Source organism: Schistocerca americana, chromosome 2 (assembly GCF_021461395.2).
Source record: "Schistocerca americana isolate TAMUIC-IGC-003095 chromosome 2, iqSchAmer2.1, whole genome shotgun sequence".
Lineage (NCBI taxonomy): Eukaryota > Metazoa > Arthropoda > Insecta > Orthoptera > Acrididae > Schistocerca > Schistocerca americana.
Window position 1 is genome coordinate 505,964,562 of NC_060120.1, and position 27,493 is coordinate 505,992,054.

The 27,493-nt window shown below is 42.3% G+C and overlaps 1 protein-coding gene across 1 annotated transcript in view; it reads right to left on the reverse strand.

Moving 5' to 3' along the window:
* Positions 1-7,068: 7,068 nt before the first annotated feature.
* The window catches only part of LOC124595087 (juvenile hormone esterase-like), a 63,490-nt gene continuing 43,065 nt past the window's right edge, over positions 7,069-27,493 (reverse strand). The window contains exons 7-10 of the mRNA XM_047133677.1: positions 25,661-25,833; positions 17,458-17,611; positions 16,427-16,562; positions 7,069-7,386 (exon numbers count right to left, since the gene is read on the reverse strand). Coding sequence (XP_046989633.1) covers positions 7,218-7,386; positions 16,427-16,562; positions 17,458-17,611; positions 25,661-25,833 — 632 coding nt within the window. The 3' untranslated portion in view covers positions 7,069-7,217. The remainder of the gene's footprint in view (positions 7,387-16,426; positions 16,563-17,457; positions 17,612-25,660; positions 25,834-27,493) is intronic.

A 27,493-nucleotide genomic window follows, 5' to 3' on the forward strand; every position in this document is an offset into this window, starting at 1 on the left:
AGAGCTTTAATCTCCGCCTTGTTGCAACAGCTGATGTTAAGACTTCTGCATAGAGATTGTTGGTGAACAGTTCGCACTAAGCAGATGGTGCTTCAGCATTGTACATAGTTTGCTTTAGAGAAGCAAACTGAATATGTGACGGCACAATGTCTCGCTTGTGCAGACACTCAGCAGCTCCGCACCAGGAATTTTTTCGTGGCCACAGTCTGATTGTCCATGGCAATTATTCTTCCGGGCAATACTACCGTATAGACATTGCTGGCCCCTTCTGACAAACATGATGGTTGATTATCGTGGATGGCTACAGAAAATTAACTTTTTTTTCATCCCAGAGCATTCGACGAATATGTCAAGGAGCTCGCTTCTGTATTTTCTCTCGAAGAGTGGTCACAAAAAATTGTTTTTGACGATGTATCTCCTTATTCCTCCAAGGAATTAGCACAGTTCTGCAAACACTGGAATTCAGCATCTCAGGGCAGCTACAGTCTAACAACGTGGCAGAACGTTTGGTTCGAACGTCCAAGAAGCAAGTGTCAAAACTTCGAGCTTCACATTCACATGAAGATACCTTATTGAAATTTGTGAGTTCATATCGTACTTTGCCTGCTCCTGACATTTATCCTACCTGGAACGCGAAGTACGCGCGCCGCCAGTTATATAGCTGTGAATCCTACAGCCACTACCGCGAACGAATGCGCTGCTAAGAACGATTACACTGCTACCAATGAGATGAAAGCATCCCCTCTCTGGAGCTTAAGAGGCAGGTTTATTTAAATAGGTGCATTACCAGTTACGCCACAGTGGATCCTACACCCGCCAGCATGGCATGAGGGCTCTGCCACGAAGGATTACACTGCTCCCAATGAGATGCAAGCATCGCCTTTCCGGAACTCGAGCGATGGGTTTGCTTAAGTATGCGCGCCGCCAATTACGCCACTGTGAAAACTATAGCAGCCACCACAACACGGGGGCGTTGCCAAGAACGATTACACCCCTGCCACTGAGATGCTAGCATCCCATCTCCGGAGCTCAAGCAGCAGGTTTACTTAAGTATGCGCACCACCAGTTATGCCACCGTGAATCCTACAGCCGCCACCGCGGCATGATGGCGCTGCCACTGACGATGACTCCACTGCCAATGAGATGCAAGCATCACCTCTCTGGAGCTCGAGCGGCGGGTTTACGTAAGTACGTGCACCGCTAGTTACGCAACCGTGAATCCTATACCTACTAGCATGGCATAAGAGCGCAGCCACCAACGATTACACCGCTCGAGCGGTGGAATTACTGAAGTACGTGCGCCACCACTTACACCACCATGCATCGTACAGCTGCTACAGTGACATGAGGGCATTGCCACGAGCGATTACACCACTGCCAATGAGATGGTAGCATCCCATCTCCGGAGCTCTAGCGGTGGGTTTACTTAGATTAGAACATTCATACACTAATGTCTACTTTGTGTGTTTGGGTGTTGAATGACATTTATAGACTTTCATATAGGTCAGGACTCATCATTTACTGAATTCCATAGTACTAAAGCCTGAATTGCAAGTTATTTTGTATCCATTTATATTTCAACATTCGATTTCACTGTTAGCAACTGACGCTGCAACTACGACGACAAACTGATGTATTATTTTTATTCTTTCATATTAGATGCAGGATAAACTAATATGTTAATTCTATGTTCATGAAGGGCATCTGTTCTTCGCTGCTGTATCCACTAAAGAACCACACAGCGTGCAAAGTAAGTCATGACAGTTCTCCATGCGTCGTCATAGTCAGCAGTTAATGGGAGCAGAGAGGAAATTCATGGGGAGCCAATTACGATCTGTATTGTGGGTGATCAAACACTTACCATCGAAGACTCTACAGGAACATCTCCATTGCCCCTGCAGAGTGCGGACGACAATTGTAATGAAGAAGGAAATGCAGGACAGTTTTGTTATGTCGGCTGGATGCCACCGGATGAAATCTCTCGCGAGGTCCTCATATATGGCGGGAACACCACTGATCGAGGCATCTTTACATGATCACTCAGAACTTAAAAGAGACGCAGTCGACTGGCGTACTAAAGATCCTGATCAACAAATCTGTGAGAAGTTCCGTCGGATTTTCACTGTAGTTTCCATTTCGGGCCGAATCTTACCTTACTTTCTGAACAGACCCCGAGAAAACCTTACACGTCTATTTTCTGTTGCAAGAGGCTATGTCCAGAATGGTAAGTGTCTGTAAAATGAGATGAACAGACAGCTGAGGTACATTCGAGTGGAGAGAGATAGGTAAAAAGTTTGTTGGATTACGTGCTACAATGCAAGAGGCAAACATAACGTTTCATTAAAAGGTATTAGTAATTAATTACTAGTATGGAAAGTTCTGTAAAGTTAAAATAAACTTCCGAGGTCGTGTCGTAACATTTAGAAGAATACAGAGCGTATTTTTCTTGCGTACGACAATTACTCAGACGAAGAGTGTAACGATTTGGAAGATATTCTATAGAGGATATCCCAGGAGGAATAGTCAGTATTCAGCGATATGACAAAGACAATCATTCGAAACAAAAACATGGCCTATAAAATGCATATCGTAAGAGCCATTACCATTTCCACATATTCTCTACTATGGAACAAATCTCTCCTAATCTCTTTGCTTTCTACATTTTGAGTGGTAATAATATGGATCAAAACAAGAAAAGAATTACAGATAAACATGGGCTCTAAAATACACACCTTAAGGAATATGAGCACTTCTCCAGTAGAAGAATGTTTCACAGTAGCGATGATGAACAAATGCTGATAGCTCTTAAGTGATGCAGCTGGGAGTAGGAGAGATTTGTTTCACAGTATCTAGGATGAAGTACTCATATCTCTTAAGGTATTTTAGAACCTATGTTTACTAGACTTTGGTGCTTCCAATGATTTTTGCTGTCATATCACGGAATACCGACCATTCCTCTTGGGACACCCAGCATAAGTAATATGACGTTAGTACGACCAATTCCTTTTGCTTTATAATCAATAAAATATTAACATATAAACTCAGTATATGATCTCACATGAAACTGGTGTCTATGAGAATTTAGTCTCCAACCTGTCCGATCATCGAATCAAAAATGGTTCTAGGTGTCTTTGATTTCAAGAAAGTGCTATATGACAGCGATGCATCAATCAGCTAGCTTCATTAATAATCGTAATGATCAATTACATTTTACTCAGGAAAGAGGAGTCATCAATTTGAGCTTCACTGGTGTCAGGATCCATCGCTACGTGCATCCGTCATGAGGTGGGTGCAGCACAAATCTTTGACCACAGAAAATGAACAGTATAAGCGAACTAAAAGAAACCGACTCTCGTATGCTTTCAAACTGTATCAAGAATTTATATTTTGAACCGGTGTTCATAATGGTTCAAATGGCTCTGAGCACTATGGGACTCAACTGCTGAGGTCATAAGTCCCCTAGAACTTAGAAGTACTTAAACCTAACTAACCTAATGACAACACACACATCCATGCCCAAGGCAGGATTCGAATCTGCGACCGTAGCGGTCGCGCGGTTCCAGACTGTAGCGCCAGAACCGCTCGGCCACCAGCGGCCGGCTGAACCGTTGTACTTGTTAAGAACTTCCATCTCATATTTGCTGAAACAAACCATTTCAGAGGCATTTTGGCGGATGACAGAAGTTAAACATTTGTTGTATTTACATGATGTCGCAGTGGCGCACGTTTTTCGTAATATTGCAATATATATTCGACAAAATGTGTTAGTGCTCTAGTTGAGGGCTACAGGGTACGATTAAATGCTTGTAGTCAGCAATAAGGTCTTTAGTGATATGCATTGTACCAACTCTGCTAGCATAATTGTTCAAAATTATGAAAATTCTACAGGTGTTGATGTTATGTTTTTGCATGTTAATTTGTCTGATTTGAATGAAATTTTGACACCGAAGTAAACAGTGGGAGATCATCATTGAGGAGGTAAATTAAAGTATTATTCCGATACAGGTACAGCAGGATTCGGAAGGACTGAAGCTGATATCCACTTTTGGCCAGTATAATTTAGATATCGAATGCTTTTTCTGTGTTATTTAAGGCAAACGCTGGGATGGTTCCTTTAAAAAGTTCATAGCTTTCTCCCTACCATTGAGTTTTTACTCCAACTATAATTATATAGTCGACAGGGCGCTACCCGCTAGTCTTTTCTCTTCCACTTGCCACAAAGTTAACTCATACTAGTCTAGTCATAGAGTTTTACACACCATACACTTTCGTATGGTGTTTTGTAGCTGTTGGCTGAACTGTTTGTTAGGAGTAAACGGGTATAGAAAACCATTAACCAAGGTTCAAATGGCTCTGAGCACTATGGGACTTAACTTGTAAGGTCATCAGTCCCCTAGAACCTAGAACTACTTAAAACTAACTAACCTAAGGACATCACACACATCCATGCCCGAGGCAGGATTCGAACCTGTGACCGTAGCGGTCGCGCAGTTCCAGACTGTAGCGCCTAGAACCGCTCGGCCACTCCGGCCGGCCCATTAACCATGGCACAGGTTGGATGATTATTGACCTCTTCATTATGGATTCTGAGATACACGAGTTATTGTACTGCCAGAAAGGATGACAGGTGGCCCACCTCTCACTTTAACAACAATGTCAATCAGACTATCATTCGTATTTCAGGGCCGGCTGAGGTGGCCGAGCGGTTCTAGGCGCTACAGTCTGGAACCGCGCGACCGCTACGGTCACAGGTTCGAATCCTGCCTTGGGCATGGATGTGTGTGATGTCCTTAGGTTACTTAGTTTTAAGTAGTTCTAGGGGACTGATGACCTTACAAGTTAAGTCCCATAGTGTTCAGAGCCATTTTCGTATTTTAGGGCATGATCTCAGTGTTCCCCAGTACTACATTTCCTATGTGTGATTAATGAGTTTTTCTAAACAAGGAAATTTTGGGTAGAATTTATTGTAACTGCATGTGTATCCTGGAGTGTGGGAGCCTCCGTGGTGACAGCCAAGACCAGGGAGCAAGATGAATTGGAATCCATAAATACTGAGCACAGTGACGACATGCGAGTGATTCTGCGAAATAGTGTTCAATGGGTCTTTCTGCAGAGGGACTTCTTGCCGCTCTCCTCCTTCTACTTACAAGTGCACCAGTTCGCAATATACTATACCTGGGCCAGGCGCCAGTCCATCGTAGAAGGTGGCCAGATGGCTGAAAGCGGGTTGAGGAAGCTATTTAAGTGAAACTGCTGCACACTGAGCTTTTGTGTAAATGGTGGGAAGACCGTAAAACTCCATGAATTCTCATGTGAGAAGCTGGGACGATACAAACAGAGCAACTGGCGTATGTGTCTAGTGGAGGTAGTACTATAACCCTCCCTCCCCCGCCGCCTCCCCCCCTCCCACACACACACACACGCAAACCTGACGCCAGTAATTCGCTATGCTCTTTTAATGGGTGGCAAAAATATATATTTCAATAGTGCCTTGTCTGGGAAGCGTAACAGCCTTCTTTCAGAAATTGGAAATGGTCAACCTAGAAAGATTACATCAACTGTGGTCCCATCTAGGCAGATGATTTTTTACCTAAACATGACCGTACTTACCGTGATACCGATGCCTCTTCTTTTTTCAGATCAGAGAGATCTGAAGTTGTTGACTAATTACTGTCAGGATATGCAAAGTAGAGGCTTTCTCCTCACAGCGTGGGAACCCTGGTGGTGTGTGTATTGGCAACCACACCAACAGAACACTCAAGAGGGGAGATTCAATGAGTAGAGGACAGTGCAATTGTTTTGTGCAATGTGGGAGGAGTTTCTTTTGCTAATTTGTCTCCCATACCAAGGCTTCATGGAAGGTGGTTGTGGCTATTCGAGGGACTTCTTCTCCTGGTCCTTCCCTGGTGGAGAACGTCGGGTTTGTCCCTAGTGGGTGAGACTTATGGTCTATATCTTGTAGCGGATTAACAGCCTGTGGCAGTATCCAAACGCACCAACAAAGGATCTGCTTATCATCTCAGGCAAATCAAGTGTCACGAGGGTGAACCCTGAGTCGGCTGTCTGACGTTTGACAATTCCAGCACCCGCCGTCCTGCCTGGGGGTCAAATTGGTTTGGTCATACCAGCGAGCAGACGCATCTCACACTGAAATCTTCCAGGATTTCATGGCTCTGATGGGGAAGTTTCTAGCATTCCGATAATTAGAACGGCAGACCGCGTAGTTTGTATATTTTCGTGTTCAGGGCAGAACGTTACAACTGTCACATTGCGCTGCTCGTCACTCACAGCAAACCGTTTTCTGCTGGCGCCTGAATCAAGGTGAATAGGTAGAGTACTGCTGCACCAGCGTAGGGTAGTTAAATGATATTCACAGCTCCCTGTTCTCAGGTGAACCATAGGTTGTGGTGTAGTTGGTTGTAGTTGATTCCGTTGGAATACCGTGGAGGCATGTAAATAAAATCATCTTGCGTTGTAAAAGGAGCTAACTCAGGGGAGTATTTGTATAGCTTCCACCGCAAAACATGCTTTGTCAACAATCACCATTCCTTAACTGATGCGTGTTTGCAACTTTTGTGTAAGATTTATCAGCTGGTTCTCCGAAAAATTGTCGTTTCTGAAGGTTTAATGAAACTTTTTATTATTTTGTAAACTTAAATATGCCACTGTTCTCATTCACACTCCTCCTACTAATCACAATTTTTATTTTATTGTGATGGTACGTGAGTGCACCAGCAATTTAAAATTCAGTTTTGTTGAATTAAGTAATTTGGTTATCAATTTGACTTCTGAAAATGATTCCTTTTGTATAGAAGTCTCATGTAAGTAGCACATGATTTGAAGGTTACTGATAAAATAATACTTTTCTTTATGTAAAGATAATAACATTTAGCTTTACTTAGACGCATATTTATTATAAAAGTGACGGCTTGGCTTGCAAGGATACCACAGTCCAGACGTTTGCTAGTTGCCGAAGAGCTTTGTTCAGCATGGACATACTGCCATTAAATGATCAGAAATAATTGTTTGGTTTTTTCAAATGGTGGATTTTTATTTACGGTCTCCGGATTTCCTAAGTAGGAACTTACTTTATTGATTACAACATAAAGAAACGGACCTGATGCAGCACTACATAAATCAGTTAAGTTACTTTTGAGTCTAGCGAATATTATTGCAGTACACAGCAGCACAGTTCATGGTGCTTGTCATGAGTGGAATCACGCTCTCAGTCTGTAGAGCTTGTCCCAGAAATCCATTCTTTCCTTTATTAGGTCCTTTTCGACGCTCAGTCCATCCTTTGTGATGTTCAAGTAGTAGTGATTGTCTTTCTTGAATGGGGTCCATATCACAGACAGAATGGGATCTTCAGGATCTGGTGTCGGATTCCTGTAAAATGATAATCATTATGTTACAACGTACAGATAAACAAATATACATATAAATAAAGCAAGGTGACGCGATACTGATAAATTTATGAATTACAAGTGTAGGAATTTTGGCAGGAAAGGTAGTGACGTTCATTATCTGATCCGAAAATTGTGTATCAGTAGTCTACGGTAAGTCCCAAATGTCTCCATTGTGTCCCTTGCAATGAGAGCCGATTAAGAGTGGTGTTTATCTGTTGTGGTACCCTCTCTAACGCTGCTGTCAGAATTCAGGCTACAGGACTATTCAAGAAATGCACTTCGGTGGCCAAATCACATGGGCTGGCGAAGAAACAAGGTCGTCATGTTCTAATGCCTATGCAGTGCATATGACCCCCGTACAGGAATGTATACCTGACACCAACATTCGAACCACCGGCGATCTATCAGTAGACTATCTATAGCTCTGGGGAAGAGACATGAAGTCCATTCATCAAACATTTGTATGGTAATTAATTTGTGGACACATTTTTTGCGGTATTGGAAGTCCATCCTAGACAATGTTGACCCATAAAATCCAAATTATTGTATTACCTCCGAAATGCTATGACACATGGGTCTTGGGCCGATATCATCCCATGTGAGTTAGCCCGCGACGTGCTTTCGTGTTCACTATACATTTGTCTGTAGCAGACAGCTGAAATACCGTTTCTAAACTTGCGCCATACACTTCACGTAATTCCAAGAACTGGTAATTATATATGGGACATCTTTGAACTTGGCTGGCCTTCCCGAGACTTTTGCCCACAAACTTTAAAAGGAGAGGCAAGGAAGCGTCATAGTAACGTGCAATTTGCAGTACTGTATCCGTCACAATCTCCAGTCTAACTCCACTCTTTCACACTAGGGAAATCTCGTTCATTCTCCGAGATACTGTATTGTGACTGAAATGTGGTACAAGTTAGTGATAATCTTAGTAATTACTGTTTTACGGGTGCTACAGTGAAATGTGATATTTTTAATGAAAATGGGGAAAGATTTACGGTAGCATTGGAATATTTGTAACAAGTTCTCGGAAATTATAAAAAAAGGTTTAATGAATTATTTTCTGATTCAAAAGCGATTATGGATTAATTAAAGTAGCTTCTCAACAAGAAAGGCGTTCAGGTAATTACATTCACATAAAGTATTCGCTTCGTGTAAACCATCGTTTAATCATAAGAGAAGTTACAAAAGATGTTTCACACTTAACTGTTTTGTATCATGAGTATGTGCTCGTAACGGAAAAAAACAAATGATGCATCGGTTTACGATAACAGTCATTTCTTGTTTGATTACATAAAAGTCGTATGACAAGCCACCTAATTGGAAAAGTTTTTCCTATTCTCCGCGCCTGCAGGAATACCTCGTTGGTGAAATGTGAGCGCTATGTATGTCAGTAGGTCTGTTGCGAGTTGATAAGAGTAGTGATGTGCGTGTGTGTGTGTGTGTGTGTGTGTGTGTGTGTGTGGCATTTAGTCCTGGACATCAGACTGCTGATCAAGGACTCCGCCCCACCACACCTCCTGTTCCCTCTGCCATAAAGGCAAAGGCAAAATTAACAATAGCACGTGGTGTGACAGGACAGGCAACCATGCAAGTACTGGCCACGCCGAAGCTATGCAAATGCTGTGATTCGACGAGCACCGGTGTTTCCACTGCAGGACGCCATTCACTTCTTGTTTGATAATCGAAGAGCAGACGAAACATTGTGTGTGTGTGTGTGTGTGTGTGTGTGTGTGTGTGTGTGTTCCGTGCGTGAGCAGTCCTATATTAATAAGTAAGTTTGTGTTCATACATGTCTGCTACCAAAACAAGAACCGTAAAAATATAAATTAATTTTCGATGTGTTCACTGGAGGTATTGTGAAGTAAAGACATGATTAGCTTTTGACTACATAAACTCTATCGTAGTTATGGGCGTAGAAGTAAACCTACAGTGTCAGTGATGTTTGGTAGAGCCGACTATGCCTTCAATCGTGAACGGAACTATTCGTCTTTGTAGGAATATTCCATTCTCTCGAAATGCCTGAAGAGGAGATTTCAAGCTGAGACCGTATGCGCATTGTCACTTTATGATAAGGATGGTTGCCAGCAGGAGAAATTGCCCGCCCTATTCGAACATTACGCCGCCGTCGTAGGCCACAGAAGATAATATGTGCTTGGCAGCGATTGCACGCGATCAATACCACCAGCTGATGATCGCTACGCGAATGTCATGGCTCGTAGGTACTCGGAGGATAATGGAATAGAACTGTGTAACTTAGTTTTGGGAGAATCTGGGAGATCTGTGTTCACCTACACAACACAATATGCAGCCATCTAAACATGATCAAATAAGTTTTTTGGGAGCACTTGAAATGGAACCTCCTCCGATGACGTCACGTCTCCTTCATCGAAGATCGTTTGCAGTGGGCAGGAACCAATACACGTCGCAGGCATGCAGTACCACTGATCAGCTGGGAGATGGCTCAATCAAACTTAGAATCTGTAGTATGTTAGATGTTGGACGCTTCTCATCGCTGTCGAGAGTAATACGACAGCCGAGCAGTATCGGGCAAGGATACTTTAACCTCTTATGTAGTCCTGCAAAGTGACAAATGGTTCGTCTTTGAAGAACATAAACCACGAGAAGGCCGAATCCATCTGCAAGAGGTAGGAATCATTAGAGTGGAATGGCTGGAATCATCGGCTGCCGTACACCCAGTTCAGAATGCTTAGAACCAGGTGAAATGTGCGGTCCTTCCTCGCAGAAACTCGTCTCACAGGGGAGGTGTTCACGAAATACGTTCTATCAATGACTGGTTCAGACTTGAGCAGCGACGTCATGACTATACAGTGAACAGCACGCCATTAGCGATCCAAGCACGTTTATATTGCTGTCGAGTGTTTATCCGAAGGCCACCATTTTTGTAACACGATATTTCGACTGCGCACCTCGCCGTCACCCTTAGGTGATGGCTGTAGGATGTCTTCACTAAAAGTTTTCATTCTCTTTTTATAATCCTATCGCTCCCAATGCCTTCCGTCACTAGCCAGTCGCAAGCTGAGTCGGGTGGATTAGTGGGGGACGCGGTCGAAGTACGCTGGGCTCGAACTCTGTGCCATTAGTGCTTCAGCCGCCCCAGTCTGGAACGAATGTCGCTCCTGGCCAAACTTGGGATTCCATTTGGCCGAGGCTGCGACACACGCTGCAGTTAAAGTGAAGCCCCGGTCTCTGTGTCTAATTTCCTAATCTAATTCATTCAGTATCACCCCATCCAATTGAACTACATTCTATTTACACTATTTTACTTTTCTTGATGTTTATCGCGCAGTCTCTTTTAAAGACTCTAACCATTGCGTCCAACTGCTCTTCCAAGCCATTTGCTGTCACTGAGAGAATTACAATGTGCTAATTTCTTCTCTCTGAGTAATTCCTTCCACAAACCTCTCCTTGGTCTCCGGTACTGTTTGCTGTTCAGATTGAATAACATCGAGAATGGGCTGCAACCATGTTTCAGTAGCTTCTCAACTACTGCTTCACTTTCATATTCTTCAACTCTTGTAACTGCGGTCTGCTTTCGGTACAAGTTTTAAATAACTTTTCGTACTCTGTTGTGAAGGTCATGCGGTCATTAATATGGACGATATTATTGTCAATGGTTGCTAATGTGTGACATCTGAGCGCCCATATACAACACATGCTAAAAGCGACCTCCATGCACGTCCAAACATTGTGCAACCCGCCGGATCATATAGATCTGGATCCTTGGCAGCGAAGCTGCGTCCACAGTAATAAGAGCAACATGAATACGAGCTACCAATTCTTCCACATCCGTCGGCAGAGTAGAGTAAAAATGCTCCTCCAGGTGTCCCCACAGGAAGAAAGCCAAGGGATCTAGGTCAGGTAAACGTGGTGGCCATACAACTGGACCTCCACGTCCGAGCCATTTCCCTGGAAATGTTCTGTCCAAGTACTGTTGCACATTAATACCAGAGTGAGGAGGTGCTCCATCATGTTGGAACCATATCCTATGCACGATTCTGCCTTCCAGAAATGGACAACAGTAATACTGAAAGTAATACTGTAGTGGAACAGCTTCCAGCGCATCAGGCAGATACTTTGAGAGTCATGCAGCCAATCTTTCAGGCAACAAGTAGGGGTCCAAACACATGTCACCCAATATTCCAGGCCAGAGATTGATACCAAAGCGAACTTGATATCCACGGTCGCGAGTGACATGCGGGTTAACCTCACTCCAATGGTGGGCACTTTGAATATTGAAGATACCCTCATGAGTGTATGCTGCTTTATCCGACCATATTACAATGTTCACGAAGCCATCGTTGGCTTCCTGTTCTTGTTGGAACCATTGATCCACTGATGGCGATCTGCAGGATGCAGGTGTTGAATGGAAGCATAATGATGGTGCAGCCCAGTGCAGCACGTTAACGACCGTGGGTTGCGAGACATGCAGCTGCCTTGCTAAGCTATGTGTACATCGCTGAGGTTCTTGGTGTATTACATCCACAATAGTTTTTTCAGTAGCTGGAGTACAGCGAGTCCGTGGACGACCTCTGTCACGCGATGGTGGAAGGAGAGAACATGATTTCCGGAGGTGCCCATTCTTTATGTAGTATCGTAGTAGTTTTTCATTTGGGCTCTTGACATACATAAAGGTACTTCTCTTTTCTCCAAAAGCCTCTTCAATTTTCCTATAGAGGCATTTGTGTGTCTACAAATTATACGTGCGACTATACAGGGTGAATGACAAAGCCCCGTTGCAAATTTCTCGGACTTAAAGAGGGGAATGTGTACACAATACTTTGAGTAGAAACCCATACGACAGCACCTTTCAGTTCGACGACGATTTCATTTCAAATGTGTAAGGCATCCTCGTCTGCTGAAGGAAAGAGAAAAGTCTCAGAGTTGCTTCTCCTGGTATGTAATAGGGCAAACGTGCACTATGTCAGACGGTCACCTGATGTCATTTAGTGTGTACCGTTCAGCGTGATGGGGCTCCACGTCACTTCTAACGTGCTGTTCAGTGAATTCTCAACAGATGACAAGTGAAAGATGGATAGGCCGAGGTGATCCAACGGCTTGGCGGCCGCGATCGCCGGATTTATGCTGATCAGCCAAAACATTTTGACCACTGCCCACTGCAAACTTGGATGCCTCCAAGTGGAGGATACGTGACGCAGTGATAGAATGGGATGAGTGGTAGTAATGGAAGGCACCATGTCAGCCGCGGATCGGCTGCATCCCTTCATGCTTAATGTCTTCCCTGACAACAAATGTCGTCTTTCACTATTACTGTTGTCCATTTCTGGAAGGCACAATCGTGCCACAGTAGTTAGAGGAACTCACAGGTAAATCATGTTAATGTCTCTGCCACCAAAGTTTCCTGATGAGCATCTGGCGGTTCCCCTGCAAACAGAAATCAGTGGGCAGTTATTTACGGCCGGCCGTTGTGGCCGTGCGGTTCTAGGCGCTTCAGTCTACAGCCGCGTGTACGCTACGGTCCCGAGTTCGAGTCTCGGTCGGGCACACAATTTTAATCTGCCAGGAAGTTTCAAGTCTGTAACAATATTGGTGGTCGCTACTTCGACCCGCTGTTGTAATACATCAATATTGTTCTGTACGTGCAGTATTCTGGGTTCTTTCTTGTTTCGGAATAATGTAAACACATAATGTTTCACTGTTAATACAAGCAAATACACTTAAGTGATCAACGGATGTTTCGTTTGTTTCCTTTGAACAGTTACCTAATAATTGTACTATGTTACGCCTAAGTCACTTCCTCAAGAAGTGGAAGAGTTAAACATCTGAATCGAAGCCATCGTAGAACGGGGACGGTACGTTTCCGAACATGGGTTCCCACTCAAAATGTTATGTACTCTCTCCCCTCTACAAGCCCTTGAATTTCTTAATGGGAATTTTCGAACGCCCTGTGGACTGACACTTTTCCTCTACTCATTCTGCTCTTTTGTCAATTCTCTCTTTTGAGATGTACGTATTCTCCTTGTCTGCCCCATTTGCCGATTTTTTTTATTCTTTTCTTTCATCAGTTCAATACCTATTGTTACGTCCAGCGACCCCTACCAGAATTTGTCCTTTTTACTTATTTGATCCTCTGCTGCATTCACTGTTTAATTTCTCAAAGCTACCCAATTATCTTCTACTGCATTACTTTATCTCGTTTGTCAATCGTTGCCTACTGCTTAATTTGAAACTGAACAATCTCTGGGTACTTACACTTATCCAGGTCTCACCTCCTTCATTTCCAACTTTTCCCAATATTTATCTTTAGTTCACCGTTTTCTTTTTACTGGCCTTATCCCGTGTCGTCAAGGGGATGGCATGTTAAACAAGGTTCATCAATGTTAATGGCAGTGTGAGGACAGATGTACTTCCACCACTTCGTTTGTCCTCTCGCCCTCGGAATTAGTTCCGGTGGCTTTCACTCCCTGATTTATGTGTATACTCATATATTTGTACTCAGATTTCTCACTGCGGTTCGCACGGCCGGCTGCTAACCGGTTTTGCTGAGCCTCCGGCTGGGCGCTTACATGGCTCCGGTTGCCCGGTGTCATTCTGAGTACTCAATTAAGCGCCTGAAGATGAAATTTACATCCTGAAACAAGATGGGATTCACATCCTGAAACCCAGGTCGTGTGTACGTTTTTATCCAAAGAGAGGACTTGTCAATTACAACTGGAGCGATTTATTCAACACGAAAAATTTTATCAACAGTTCTCGATGTCATCCAAAGAATTTAATATCGTTTTTCTTAGCAGCCAAGTCGAGGAGTGATCGGAACCCTTAATGGCCATCGTTCGAACGTGGCTATTGAGAACCTGCAAAACGGGAGTATTTACATCTCATTCATCATGATGATGTAGATGAATGGGCAACATCTGGTCACCGAGAATGTTGAAATAAACATCCGGGCTCATGTACAAGAAATCACCTCCCAACCCGCTAACCTAAACGCAGCCCGCCACACACTGCGGAGTAAACACTTCTTCAGGCCGTCTGTCCACGCGTTGCTTTCAATCATTTATAATGTGGCCAAATAACTACTCTCCGGACCACACTGCACCCCTCTCTCTGGCAGTTATGCAGTGTCGCTGAGAGCACTGGTTATCTGCGATACACCAGACTCGTATTTCCATTCCATGCAGTCTCGATCGCAATGTTCGTTCGAAAACTGGTATGAATCGGCTTGCATTTCCTTACAGCAGCAATTCCTGTTTCAGACAGACAGACTGTAGTAAGGCATAACACGTGTTTGAGGTCTCAATCGGTTAGGATACTTCTACAACTAGTGCTCTTAACAGCGTGTATATGGCTACCAGTAGTTCGACGGTGATTTGATAAGTCTGGTAAAGGAGTTTGTTTCGTGAACAACTCACCTTATTTTTCGACATAATGTCCTTTGAGGGATATGAACTAGGTCTAGCGATCCTCCAGATTTTTCATCCCATAGGAAAAATAGGTTCTGTTGCTCTTAGTACTCGTTGACTGCAAAATATATTCGTTGACTGCAACAATCACTTCCTGATTTCATGAAACTTTCTTCCCTACAAACCGAAGTTATAAGACAGAAAACGAGAAGAAGTGACTTGGCTCTCTAGTAAATAGTGCGGATGAGGAAACAAATCGAAGCCCAATCGATGTACCTTCACCATCGGTTTCACTGATATGTGGTATGGTGCATTATCCTGGCGAAAGAGCACAATTTTGCCTGCCTACCTTGCTCTCTTTGCAGCCAATACAAGTTTCAAACGGTCCAGTTATGGTTCTGCCTTTTCCAAGTAATTTATTGAATTATTCCATGGGAATCCAAAAAGAAACAGTGGCCTCCACTTTACAAACTGACAAAGTGGTCTTTGCCCTCTTCGGTGAATTTTCATCAGCCTATGTCCCATATCCTGATTCTGGTGGGTAGTTCTGGGTCTACTTTTCATCAACAGTCACAGATTGGTGCAAGAAGTCTTTCTGATTGTGATTAAACATCGCCAGACGTTGTGTTGAAATGTTTTGTCAGATGAGTGTTGCTCGACTGTAACCAATCATGGCACCTATCTCGAACACAGTTGCCTCATAGCCATGCAGCATATTATGCATTCGCTCAGCTACGATGCCTACAGTGTGAGCAATGTAATGTATTTTTATTTGGCGGTATTACATCACCGCATCATAAGTTTTTCAATGGTTTCTCTTGTAGTGACCACTTATAGAGATCCGGAGCCTGCATCGTCTTCGGTGCTTGTCCAGCGACGTTCAAATTCATTAATCCAAACGTTAAAGGTCTTCAACGATGGTGCAGTGTCAGCTTGAACTTCATCCCATTATGTTTTTATTTGTACGGCAGCCCAATCCTTCAATTAAAAATGTTCAACGACAGCACGAAACTCTGTTTTCTTCATTTTCAATCGCAGTCGACACACTGGCCATTTCAGACGGCTGACAGCAATCAACAGAACACTGAAGATTTATACTGTCAGTGGAATAATCAAGCTTATGAGCAATGAAGGCGCAACAAAAGTGTTCCATAGCTTCATGGAAATTTACTGTACCTTAGACAGTCCAAGGTGATGTTTATTGACGGTTTGGTCATGAATCATCCAAACATGATAGTTCCTTTCTGCCATTCTGACATGTCTTCACGTCGACCGATCACACTGCTCTGACCCCACACAAGTAACTGGCACGTACACACCACTTCACTCCCATGACTTACGTCTGTAGGGGAGAGTCACATGGCCAATAGAAACAATTCAGCACCACCCACAGCACTCGAAAACGACCAGTGTGCTTTTTAACGGGATAAAAAAGATATTGTAACACGAGTTACATACCTTGGTTATAACAGATTTCTGTTCTTATGTTGACTTTTCTTTTTTCTTCAAAACTAAATACGTCGTAATGGGGCAAGGTGAGCTGACGAAGAAGAGCCAATCTACAGAGCTACACTATCAAATAACAGAAATTTATTGTCATGAGGTATATTATTGTTCAGCTACAGTACTTACCCCTTAGTGGCGAAGTTCGTCCACAGTCGGGTCATACGCGCTATTGCTTTTCCTTCCACAGTTTCTGGACCTTTGGGGATGTCTTTGTACATTTCTCCAGAGAATAAATAGACGACGTCATCGGCATGAGAGGCCCCTATAAATATAATCGATTATTACTGCAGGGTCTGTTACCTCGTTCATTATAAAGTTGGAAGTGGTTCAACCTGAAATGCTATTATACTTTTATACCTCGCTAATTTTTTTAAGATGCGATCAAAACGTTTCAGTTTGATAGCGTCTCTCCAGCGTATAAGCAACGTAGTGGGGCTCCAATGCCGGTCTATAAGCATTGACATGCATGCAGGGGAGTTGTTTGGATTGTTTGGATTTCGTGTCTTTGCCACGGCGTGTGGTAAATGTGACATCGTGAACTACAGTGACGTTGTTATCAAACGTGATCAAACGGAACCATTTTGCTGTTATTGTTTTCTTGGCTGCTGAGTGACAAACACCTGCAGATATCTGTTGGAGAATGAAGAAAGTGTGTGGGTAAGCATGTACGTCGAAAATCAACGTGTGGAATGGTGCGCCAAGTTCTGTGGTGGTCGCGATTCGACACAAGACGTCGGTCAATCTGGGAAGCTGGCCCTGTCCATGGCACTCGGCACTCGAGACGAACATCCCCCCCCCCCCCCCCCAATAGTCCTGACCTCTGGCCAGGGGATTATCACGACTTCGGTCCCATAAAACAAGCCTCGAAGTGTCTGTGATTCTGTCGGAAAAGACGGTGCAGCAGGTAAATATTGACTTTTTAACTCATGAGAGCTTCTTGTACCAGACGGATACCTTCAACCTGTTGCACCGATGGGATGATTGCCTCAGTGCTCACGTCGACGTTCCTGATCGGCATACCGATTCCGGATGTGCGGCCGTAGAACGGAAACTTTTTGATCGCCTCTTATATTTCGATTAAGAATATTACTTCATTATTTCGTAATTTCTGCTAGAAAACAAGCTAGGACACTTTATGACCAGAATTATGTATTTACCGGCAATATCTTCTTTGGCAAAGATCTTCTTGAACATGTTAAGGTTCGTGACGGCGTCGAAGTGATAGAAATACACCGGTTGTGCCCCGGCGACTGCAGACTGTACTCGCGCCGCCACAAGGGATGGGTACACGAAGAAGAGGTCGCCGCGCAGCTGTAACAAGAGAAAAAAATCTTCGATTCATTAACGGCATTCATAAGCACTACTGCAGTTGTCAAGTTTTCAGCTTGACAGATTCATTCTCTAGTCCAGGCTAAAAATGCAGTTTACCGATACTACATTCACTACCAATGTATTTGAAAGTAAGGCTACACCCTTGAAAGGAGGATATAAGATGAACATCAACAAAAGCAAAACGAGGATAATGGAATGCAGTGAATTAAGTTGGGTGATGCTGAAGGAATTAGATTAGAAAATGAGACACTTAAAGTAAAAAAGGAGTTTTGCTATTTGGGGACCAAAATAACTGATGATGGTCGAAGTAGAGAGGATATAAAATGTAGACTGGAAATGGCAAGGAAAGCGTTTCTGAAGAAGAGAATTTTGTTAACATCGAGTTAGATTTAAGTTTCAGGAAGTCGTTTCTGAAAGTATTTATATGGAGTGTAGCCATGTATGAAAGTGAAACATGGACGATAAATAGTTTGAACAAGAAGAGAAGCTTTAGAAATATGGTGCTACAGAAGAATGCTGAAGATTAGATGGGTAGACCACATGACTAATGAGGAGGTATTGAATAGAATTGGGGAGAAGAGGAGTTTGTGTCACAACCTGACAAGAAGAAGGAACCGGTTGGTAGGACATGTTCTGAGGCATCAAGGGATCACAAATTTAGCATTGGAGGGCAGCGTGGAAGGTAAAAATTGTAGAGGGAGACCAAGAGATGAATACACTAAGCAGATGCAGAAGGATCTAGGTTGCAGTAAGTACTGGGAGATGAAGAAGCTCGCACAGGATAGAGTAGCATGGGGAGCTGTATCAACCAAGTCTCAGGACTGAAGACCACAACAACAACAACAAGGCTACACCAAAGGAAACAATTTCGGCGGAGATCGTTGTGAGACGTTACTGCACAATGCTGACAGTGAACGTGTCGATTTCCTATATACCTTGTCGCACGCAATGAAACGGATGTCGAAGTTTTGTAACAAGCTGGGGCACTATTTTGTACGCTAAGGGAGAAGCATAATTTCGTCTCGTAAGAAATATGCACATAAATGAATTTATTGAAATTTCTTTCAAGAGACTTTGAACAGAGTTCTCTATGATCGGAGGCCTATTCAGCAATAGTTTGGTAGAAAAAAACCATTAAGTAGTGGTTGTTGTGGTTCTTAAATCTAAAGAATGTCATTTACGTAAAGAAATTAGCTATCGTCTACTTACTACCTATCTATATCATTTTCCCTACTTAGTCTCAAAAAAGCACTGTTATACCAATAGTGAACAGTACAACCGAAATTGTAGTGAATCGCCACGAAGGACCGATGTGTAAAGAATTGGCCTACTGAAGTACTGATGAATGGTGAGTTGCTCTTGAAGCTATCTCTGCCCACAGCGGGCAGATAAGTTGAAGAAGAAATCACAAAAGTAGGACAGGAAAATGTAGGTAATTGCAAAGAAATCTTGGTTAACGGAGGAAATACTTCAACTGATATACCAAAGACGATGTACTCAAATATTCAGGAAAATGAAGGAAAACTGCAGCATAAATCATTTAGCAATAAAATCAATACACACCTAAACGTAGCTAAAACCGTTGGCTGCAGCAAAATCATGAAGAAATAGAAAGGGATATGATCGTCGGAAGGACAGAGTCAGCATATAAAGTCAAAACAGTCTTCAGTGAAAGAAAGACAAAGGCGTTAACATTAAGCGATATCAGGAATCCCACTGTACAATGTAGAGGAGACACAGAACAGTTATAAAGAGAACACTGAAGACCTCAACGATTCTGATGAAAGAAGGTTGGTCGATAAGGAAGACAGCCGGTCGCGGTGGTCTCGCGGTTCTAGGCGCGCAGTTCGGAACCGCGCGACTGCTACGGTCGCAGGTTTGAATCCTGCCTTGGGCATGGATGTGTGTGATGTCCTTAGGTTAGTTAGGTTTAAGTAGTTCTAAGTACTAGGGGACTGATGACCTCAGATGTTAAGTCCCATAGTGCTCAGAGCCATTTGATAAGGAAGACATAAACGATACATTACTACAAATTAACAGAGTTTTACAAGACTTGCCTACAATTAAGGTGGAAAAGATAGTCTGTTTGAATTTCTCAAGTCACTGCCTTAAGTGGCAACTAATGACTTTTCAAACTGTTTTGTAGGATATATGATTCTGCAGACATACCATGAGGTATTCAGAAAAACGTCATCCACGCCATTCCTAAGATGGCACGGGGAGAGTGCGAGAACTGTTTAAATTAAGGAGAGTGTTCCTGGAGCCATTCTGTAGCAGTTCTCGACGTGCGCGGCGTCACATTGTCCTGCTGGAATTGCTCAAGTCTGTGAGAATGCACAATGATCATGAATCGATGCAGGTGATCAGACAGGATGCTTACGTATGTGTCACCTATCAGAAGCGTATCTAGATGTATCACGGGTTCCATATCACTCCAACTGCACACGCCTCACACCATTGCAGAGCGCCGACCAGTGTGGACGAGCGGTTCAAGGCGCTTCAGCCCGGAACCGCGCTGCAGCTACCGTCGCAGGTTCGAATTCAGACTCTTCCATGGATGTGTGTGATGTCCTTCGGTTAGTTATGTTTAGGTAGTTCTAGGTCTACGAGAGTGATGACCACAGCGCTTAGAATCAATTGAACCATTACGGAGCCTCCACCAACTTATACACTACCCTGCTGACATGCAGGGTCCATGGATTCATCTACTTGTCTCCATACCCCCACACGTCCATCCGCTCAATACAATTTGAAATAGGACTCGTCCCACCAGGCAACATTTATCTATTCATCAAAAGTCAAACGCGATGTTGACCGGCCCAGGCGACGCGTAAAGCTTTGTGTCGTTCAGTCATCAAGGGTACACGAGTGGTCCTTCGGCTCCCAATGCCCGTACTGATGTTTCGTTGAATGGTTCGCACGCTGACACTTGTTGATGACCCAGTCTTTAAATCTGCAGCAGTCTGCGCAAGGGTTGCATTTCTGTTAAGCTGAACGATTCTCTTCAGTCGTTGTTGGTCCCAGTCTTGCAGGATCTTACTCCAGCTGAAGCGATCTCAGAGATTTGATGTTTTACCGGATTCCTGATATTCGCGGTACACACATGAAATGGTCGTATGGAAAAATTCCCACTTCATGGCTACCTCGGAAATACTGCGTCTCATCACTCGTCCTCCGACTATAATACCAAGTTTAAACTCACTTAAATCTCGCTAACCTGCCATTGTAGTGGCATTAACCGATCTGACAACTGCCCCAGGCACTTATTATCTTATACCGACGTTGCCGGTCGCAGAGCCGTATTCTGCCTGTTTACATATCACCGTGTTTGGGAACGCTTGCCTATACCAGTTTCTTTGGAGCTTTAGTGCTTAAAGGAAATAAATAATATAAAGACCAATAAAGAACCACTAACACCCATGTCCTCAAGTACCCTATCAAATCACGTAAACAGCTGCTTCCGCTACAAATATAAGATTTAAAGTCTCTCTCATTCAGCAGTCAAATGGTTCAAATGGCTCTGAGCTCTATGGGACTTAACATCTGAGGTCATCAGTCCCCTAGAACTTAGAACTACTTAAACCTAACTAACCTAAAGACATTACACAAATCCATGCCCGAGGCAGGATTCGAGCCTATGACCGTAGCGGTCGCGCGGTTCCAGACTGAAGCGCCTAGAACCGCTCTGCCACTGCGGCCGGATATCCAGCAGTCAGCTCAGCACAAAGCCCTGAAGAAGGCCGTTAACAATAGTGGCCGAAACGTCGGACAATTTTATATATTGACAATGCAGTCAAAATTACAGAAGAATTTTTTTGACGGTGACAACGGCCACGGAAGCCAAGACTTTGTTATTCAAGGCTATTTAGATCTTACTGGCTGTATGCCCTGAGATGGCATCACTTTTGTTTTATCTGCAGACAGTGTCAGATTGTAACATGGGGTTATCTGCTACGTCTAATAGACCACCATCCAAAAGTCATCTTCATTCTCTGCAATCGCAGTGAGGCCATCTGCGCATAAAATGACATGTAGTCAATTTTTTCCATTTACTGATCACTTCATCTATGTGAACACTAAAGAGCGCCGGAAAAATATGGTATCTTTATCCTAACCCTTCTTTTGTCTTTATCGGCTTTTGACTTTATTTCCAATATCTATAACAGTTTGGGGTTTGTGTATAAGCTCTTTATAGCATTGATGAAATGAGATAGAGCGTCTCGTTCAGCCATTTTATTTCATAGCATTTCCCTCTTCACTGTACCAAGTGCCTTTTGGAAATCTATAACAGCAAAATGGATTCCGGCTATTTAATTCTCGTCTCTTTTCTATAGCTTGATGTACTGTGAAAAGATTGTCAAATATTGACCGTCCCTATCCAAAATTTGTTTGTTCTTCAGATATGATGTTTTCCATAACATTTTTCAGTCTTACATTTAGGGCTTTTGTACATAATTTTATGGGGTTAGTCCAGTTACTATAATTATCTTATTCACCCTTTTCTAAAGGTATACACTGATCTGCCAGAATACTATAACCACCGACCTACTGTCGATGTAAACGCGTCCAGGCGATTGCAGCGCCAGCTAGTGAACACGGTGCTTGTAGTGTCAGTGGGCGTGCTGTCATTTTGGGGAAGGAGCACGATTTATCAGTTTGACCAAAGGGAGATTGTGATGGCCTGGAGGCTCAGCTGTCGGTTGCTTGAAGAGTGCTTCAGCAATTTTTTAAATTTAACTCTTATGGGAGTAAAATAATGGGTCAAAGTTTCTTTAAAATAAATAATTATTATAGAACTACTAAATTCATTTATAAGTCAGATCTATGAAAGCTGTCATTTGAGTTCTCGGTTGAAAATGAAAAAAATACATGCTTCAGTGCTATTGGAAATTCCACCACTAAAGGTGTGTCTTATGAAATATCTCAGTATGAAACCGTTTTTAAAGCCACATTTATAAAAATTTTAAGTTGGCTTCTTGGTCAGACACAAAAAGTAAATTTTTCACTGCTTTTTGTAACTCAACCCATATAGGTGAAATAGAAGACGAAATTTTTTGTAGAAATATTTCAGTTTGCAAGCATTTTTGCAGAAAAGTCTATGAAAAATTAGTCTTTGGTTTCTCTTTTAGAAGTAAAAAATTACACATTTCACTCTTTTTGAACACTCAACCCCTAAGGGGCTGAAATAGAGGGGTGAAATGGTTTATGAAGATATTTAGTTGTGAAATCGTTTTTTGTAGTTATATGTATGACAATGGCCATTAGCCTTTTCAGTTAGAAACGATAAAATGCATGCTTCACTGTTTTTGGAAATTCGACCCTTAATGGGATGGAATAGGGCCGGACTGACTCTAAATCGCCCAGCCAAAACCGCTAAGGTTTGAAATTTGGAGAGGCTATGGGTCTTATACTGTAGGTATTTTTTAAGAAGTTATCTTCGAAATTATGGTTCCAAGCAGCTGAAATAGGAGATGAAAGACTTTTTTAAAATATGTCACTATTAAGGCAATTATGACGCTAGAACTATGAAAATTGGCGTTTGGTTTCTCAGTAAGAAGTGAAAAGAAAAAAGTGTTGCAGCATTTTTGGAAATTCAACTAGTAAGGGAGTAAAATAGGGGACGAAAAATTTTAATAAAATGTTTCGTTGTGTCACAAAATTTTAAAGCTAAGTCTATGAAAGTTATTATTTTATTTCTCGATTAGTTATAAAGAAATACGTGTTATGGGATGAAGTTGCTATGGAAACATTACCACAAGAAAGTGAAAGACATGATTAAGAGGAACCATGGACTACTGCTTCCTGAACCAGTTTTCGGACAGAAGTACATGCACTAACCCTATTGTATGATCTTATTTAGAGTGAAAAGCTTAGGAGGTGTTGAAATTTGTAAATAACATAAAAATTCTTTTAAAGAAGGCCAAGTAATATTTATTTAATGCTCCATATCTGTAACCGACGTTAGGAAGGTTCTACCAATTGTCTAAACCATCGACGATAGAAATGCTCTCCATGGTCACGGAGCCATTAGAGAACCGGCACATTAATGTCCTCACCGTTAAAAAACCTGTCACTGCTGTGAATCGACTCCTCGATTGCCTGGTCACTATCGAATCTAGTAGATGTCGATGGCCTTCCTTCCCGATAGGAGTCATCCACCTACGTGTGGGATTGACCAAATTGATGACACTATTTCAGTACGGCTGGACCTTACATCGCATTTGGTCCATACATCGTCGGAATTTCTAAGGGAATCTATGTTCAATTTAGACCTTTTGCTAGTGTACTTTTTTTCTTCACCGTGTTGGCTTACAGTTCAATAGTAATTACCATTGACAACAAAACACCCAATCTCTGAACGGATAAAGTCTTCGACACAATCGGGATTCGAACCCAGCCCTTTGCTTAGCATCCTGCCCCTCTGACCGTGCAGCTACCGAGGCGGCCAAGCCCGCATACTTAAGATTTCCAGTTGCTGGGCTATTTCACTTCCACACTGCGATGCACCTGTTATCCGTAGCGCAATGGCTGTGTTTACAGCAGACCCAGAGCATTTACTCACCTAACACGTGAAATTCTTGTCGCAAAAGCTCTAAGTGTGGGAAGACGTATCCAACTTACTGTCTGAAGTCTCCTCCTAAAGACAAAAGTAACGCATTTAAAAATTATAACCATATTTATTTAGAGAACTAGCTGCATATTTAGATGTTAAGAAAGGTTTTCGTTACGAAAGCGATGATCGAAAATGAAGAATAAACAATAAAAGGAGCATAATTAATAGTGATTTTGCAGTAGATCTGAAAGTGCCAAACCATGGAGAAAGTTTTTTAAACATGGGTTACTAGACGGATTATGGTCTTTGTGACAAGTTGTGGTTCCCTCTGTAGTTCCAAAATTTAAAATAAATGTAAGAAGTAATTTCTGTTAACCAAAGTTCAATTAGTTAAAAACCTACTCCTGTATTTCCGTACTTGCATTATCACAAATAAAACGTAGTGCCTTCGTAGTAATGGCACTTGGAATAAGAACTTTCTTCCCACTTTTTTGTCAAAAACTAACATTTTTAAAAATGTGGCTGTGTAAAAAGTACAAATCTGTTCTTACAAAGAAGAAAACAGCAACCATCCATGGTAACAATGCCACTTATTTACACAAATAGCGCCTTTACAATTCTCGAATTGACAATTCATGTTCAGGCGGCTGTTCATGCTAGTATTACATTTGTTGGCTGGTTCAAATGGCTCTGAGCACTATGGGACTTCACTTCTAAGGTCATCAGTCCCCGAGAACTTAGAACTATTTAAACCTAACTAACCTAAGGACATCACACACATCCATGCCTGAAGCAGGATTCGTACCTGCGTCCGTAGCTGTCACGCGGTTCCAGACTGTAGCGCCTAGAGCCGCTCGGCCACCCCGGGCGGTCTTACATTTGTTGTTGCTTACATTAAACAGTAGTAGACAGTTAATGTAAACGACACCAAATATAATGAAAATAAACCTTTCTGTTCGAACCCGGTCGGAGTGCTATTTGTGTAAATAAAAAGCATGCTTGCTGTTTTCTTTTTTGCAAGAATCAACTTGCAAAAACTTTCTTATTGGCACTTAGACCCAGTCAGTGTCCTGGTATGGCTCTTGGAACTTTCTTCATGAAGTACTTTTTGTTTAATTTGTCTCATTGTTTCATTTTTTTCGGAGATGCGGTGAGTAGCATAATACTGTGGTGTAATAATACCTTCTCAATCTTCTGGGTACAAATTAATCATGTGAAAACTACCGCTTTTGATTCTCCTGAGGGATCTGAGATTTGGCACTTAATGCGTTTTTCATTTCCATTATTCAGTTATATTAATCTCCGAGGAAAAACTAAAGCGAGTTATTTAACTCAAAAATATTTGAGTAGAAAAAGTTGTTACCAATTGTCTAAAAACTTCACTACAAAATATTGAGTGTGTTTGTAGTAAAACACTACATACATTTATATATACAGCTCGCTAAGACAAAGAACAGAAAAAGATTGAGACTTACATCAGCATACATTTCGACGGTTGAGTCTTCGAGGGGTTGATTTTCAAAGTAGAACCTCTTGATGTCTCGAGCAATGGTGATGCGTTCCTCCCTCTTAATGGGGATGCTAGCTGGCAACAGCCTCTGGAAGTTTGCGTTGAGTTCCCGCATAGCTCCCTTGTTCTCCGTCAGTTCTGGTGAAAGCAATTAAAAATTCTCATGCTCTGGACGTCGCAAATGAAAGAAATGGAGTAATCTTTCGCAGAGGAAGAGAGGAGATGTACTTGGGAAAGACCCAGAAAGACGGGACGTTTCCAGCTAAATTACATCATCGCCAGATAGAGATTCCGAAATCTTGTATTTAACTGTAAAGCGTACCCGGGAGCAGACGTAGAATGGACCACAACGTAGTAAACTGATGAGCAGACAGAAGATAAAGAGAATGGTCTGGAAGAATTACTGTAGAAACATGTGATATACGTAGTACTGGGCAATGATGAGGTTCGTTTGAAGTTCTCTAAGGCTGCAGATACTGCGATAATGAATACCACAGTAGCCAGTTAATCTGAACGTGATTGGACATCCCTAAGGGCACAGTCACGGAAGTTGGACTACAAACATATGTACAAGGAAGGTAACGCCAATAAATACTTCAACCTATTAAAAAAAGAAGAGAGCACAAAAATATTTAAAGAAAAGCAGAAACACATCAAAGTAAGCCACTTAGGAATGAAATAAATAAGACGCGCTGGTATTCCAATGCGAAATGGCTGAAAGGAAATGTGAATGAATCGGAGAAGAAACGATAGTAGGAAGGGCTGACTATGAATATTGTAAGTTAACTCAACCTTCAGAGAAATTAAAAGAAAAGGTGGCATCACTAAGAGGAAATACCTCTTTTAAACGCGGAGGAGAGAGCGAATACGTAGAATGAATACAATGAAGGTCTCTGCCAGAGGTAAACTTGTAATGTAACGTGATTTGAGAAGAAACGTCAATCTACATGTAATATTTCATCAGAGCTTTAGGTGATCAGCGATCAAATAAGATAAAAGGATAGATGTGTTTTCTCGGGAATTTCTAATATAACGGGGCAAAGGGCAGCCAAACGCTTGTTCATCTTGATGTGAACCGTCTACGATTGTGTTGACATGCCATCAGAATTGCGGAAAATATCATCCACACAATTCCAGATACAGGAAGGACAGAACAATTTGAGGTTTACCGTCCATCAGCTTAATGTCTCACGCATCCAAGCAGTTGATATGAATAATACACAGAAGAACGGAAAAGAAACTCTGAGAGCTGGTAGATGACGATCAGCTCGGCTTCGGAAGAGGCTTTTCGGACGTTGTTCTTGAAAACTGAGCGAAGACTTAAGGAAACACCAGAGCCATCCGTAGTATTTATCGATCTAAGAAAATAATAGAAAATCGTGCAAGAATTAGAAATTACGTGAAATCTAGGAGTACTCTAATGAAGAAGACGAACTATATAGACATGCACATGAACCAAGAGGAAACAACAATATTTGAAGACCACGGACTGCGCACTTGGATTAAAAAGGATGTAAGACAGGGGAGCAGACTTTCGCCTCTACCGTTCATTCTATCTATAGAAAAAACAATGACGGTAATAAAAGAAAAGTTTAAGAGTGGGATTAAAAATCTGGGTCAAAGGATATCAGATTCGCTAATTACTTTGCTGTCTTCAGGGAACATGAAGAACAATTACAAGATCTGTTGACTGGTATGGACAGTCTAATGACAACAGACGATGGAGTGAGAGTAAACCTAAGAAATACGGAAGTAAGAAGAGTCAGTGGAAATGAGGTAGTGGGAAACTTCTCATTAA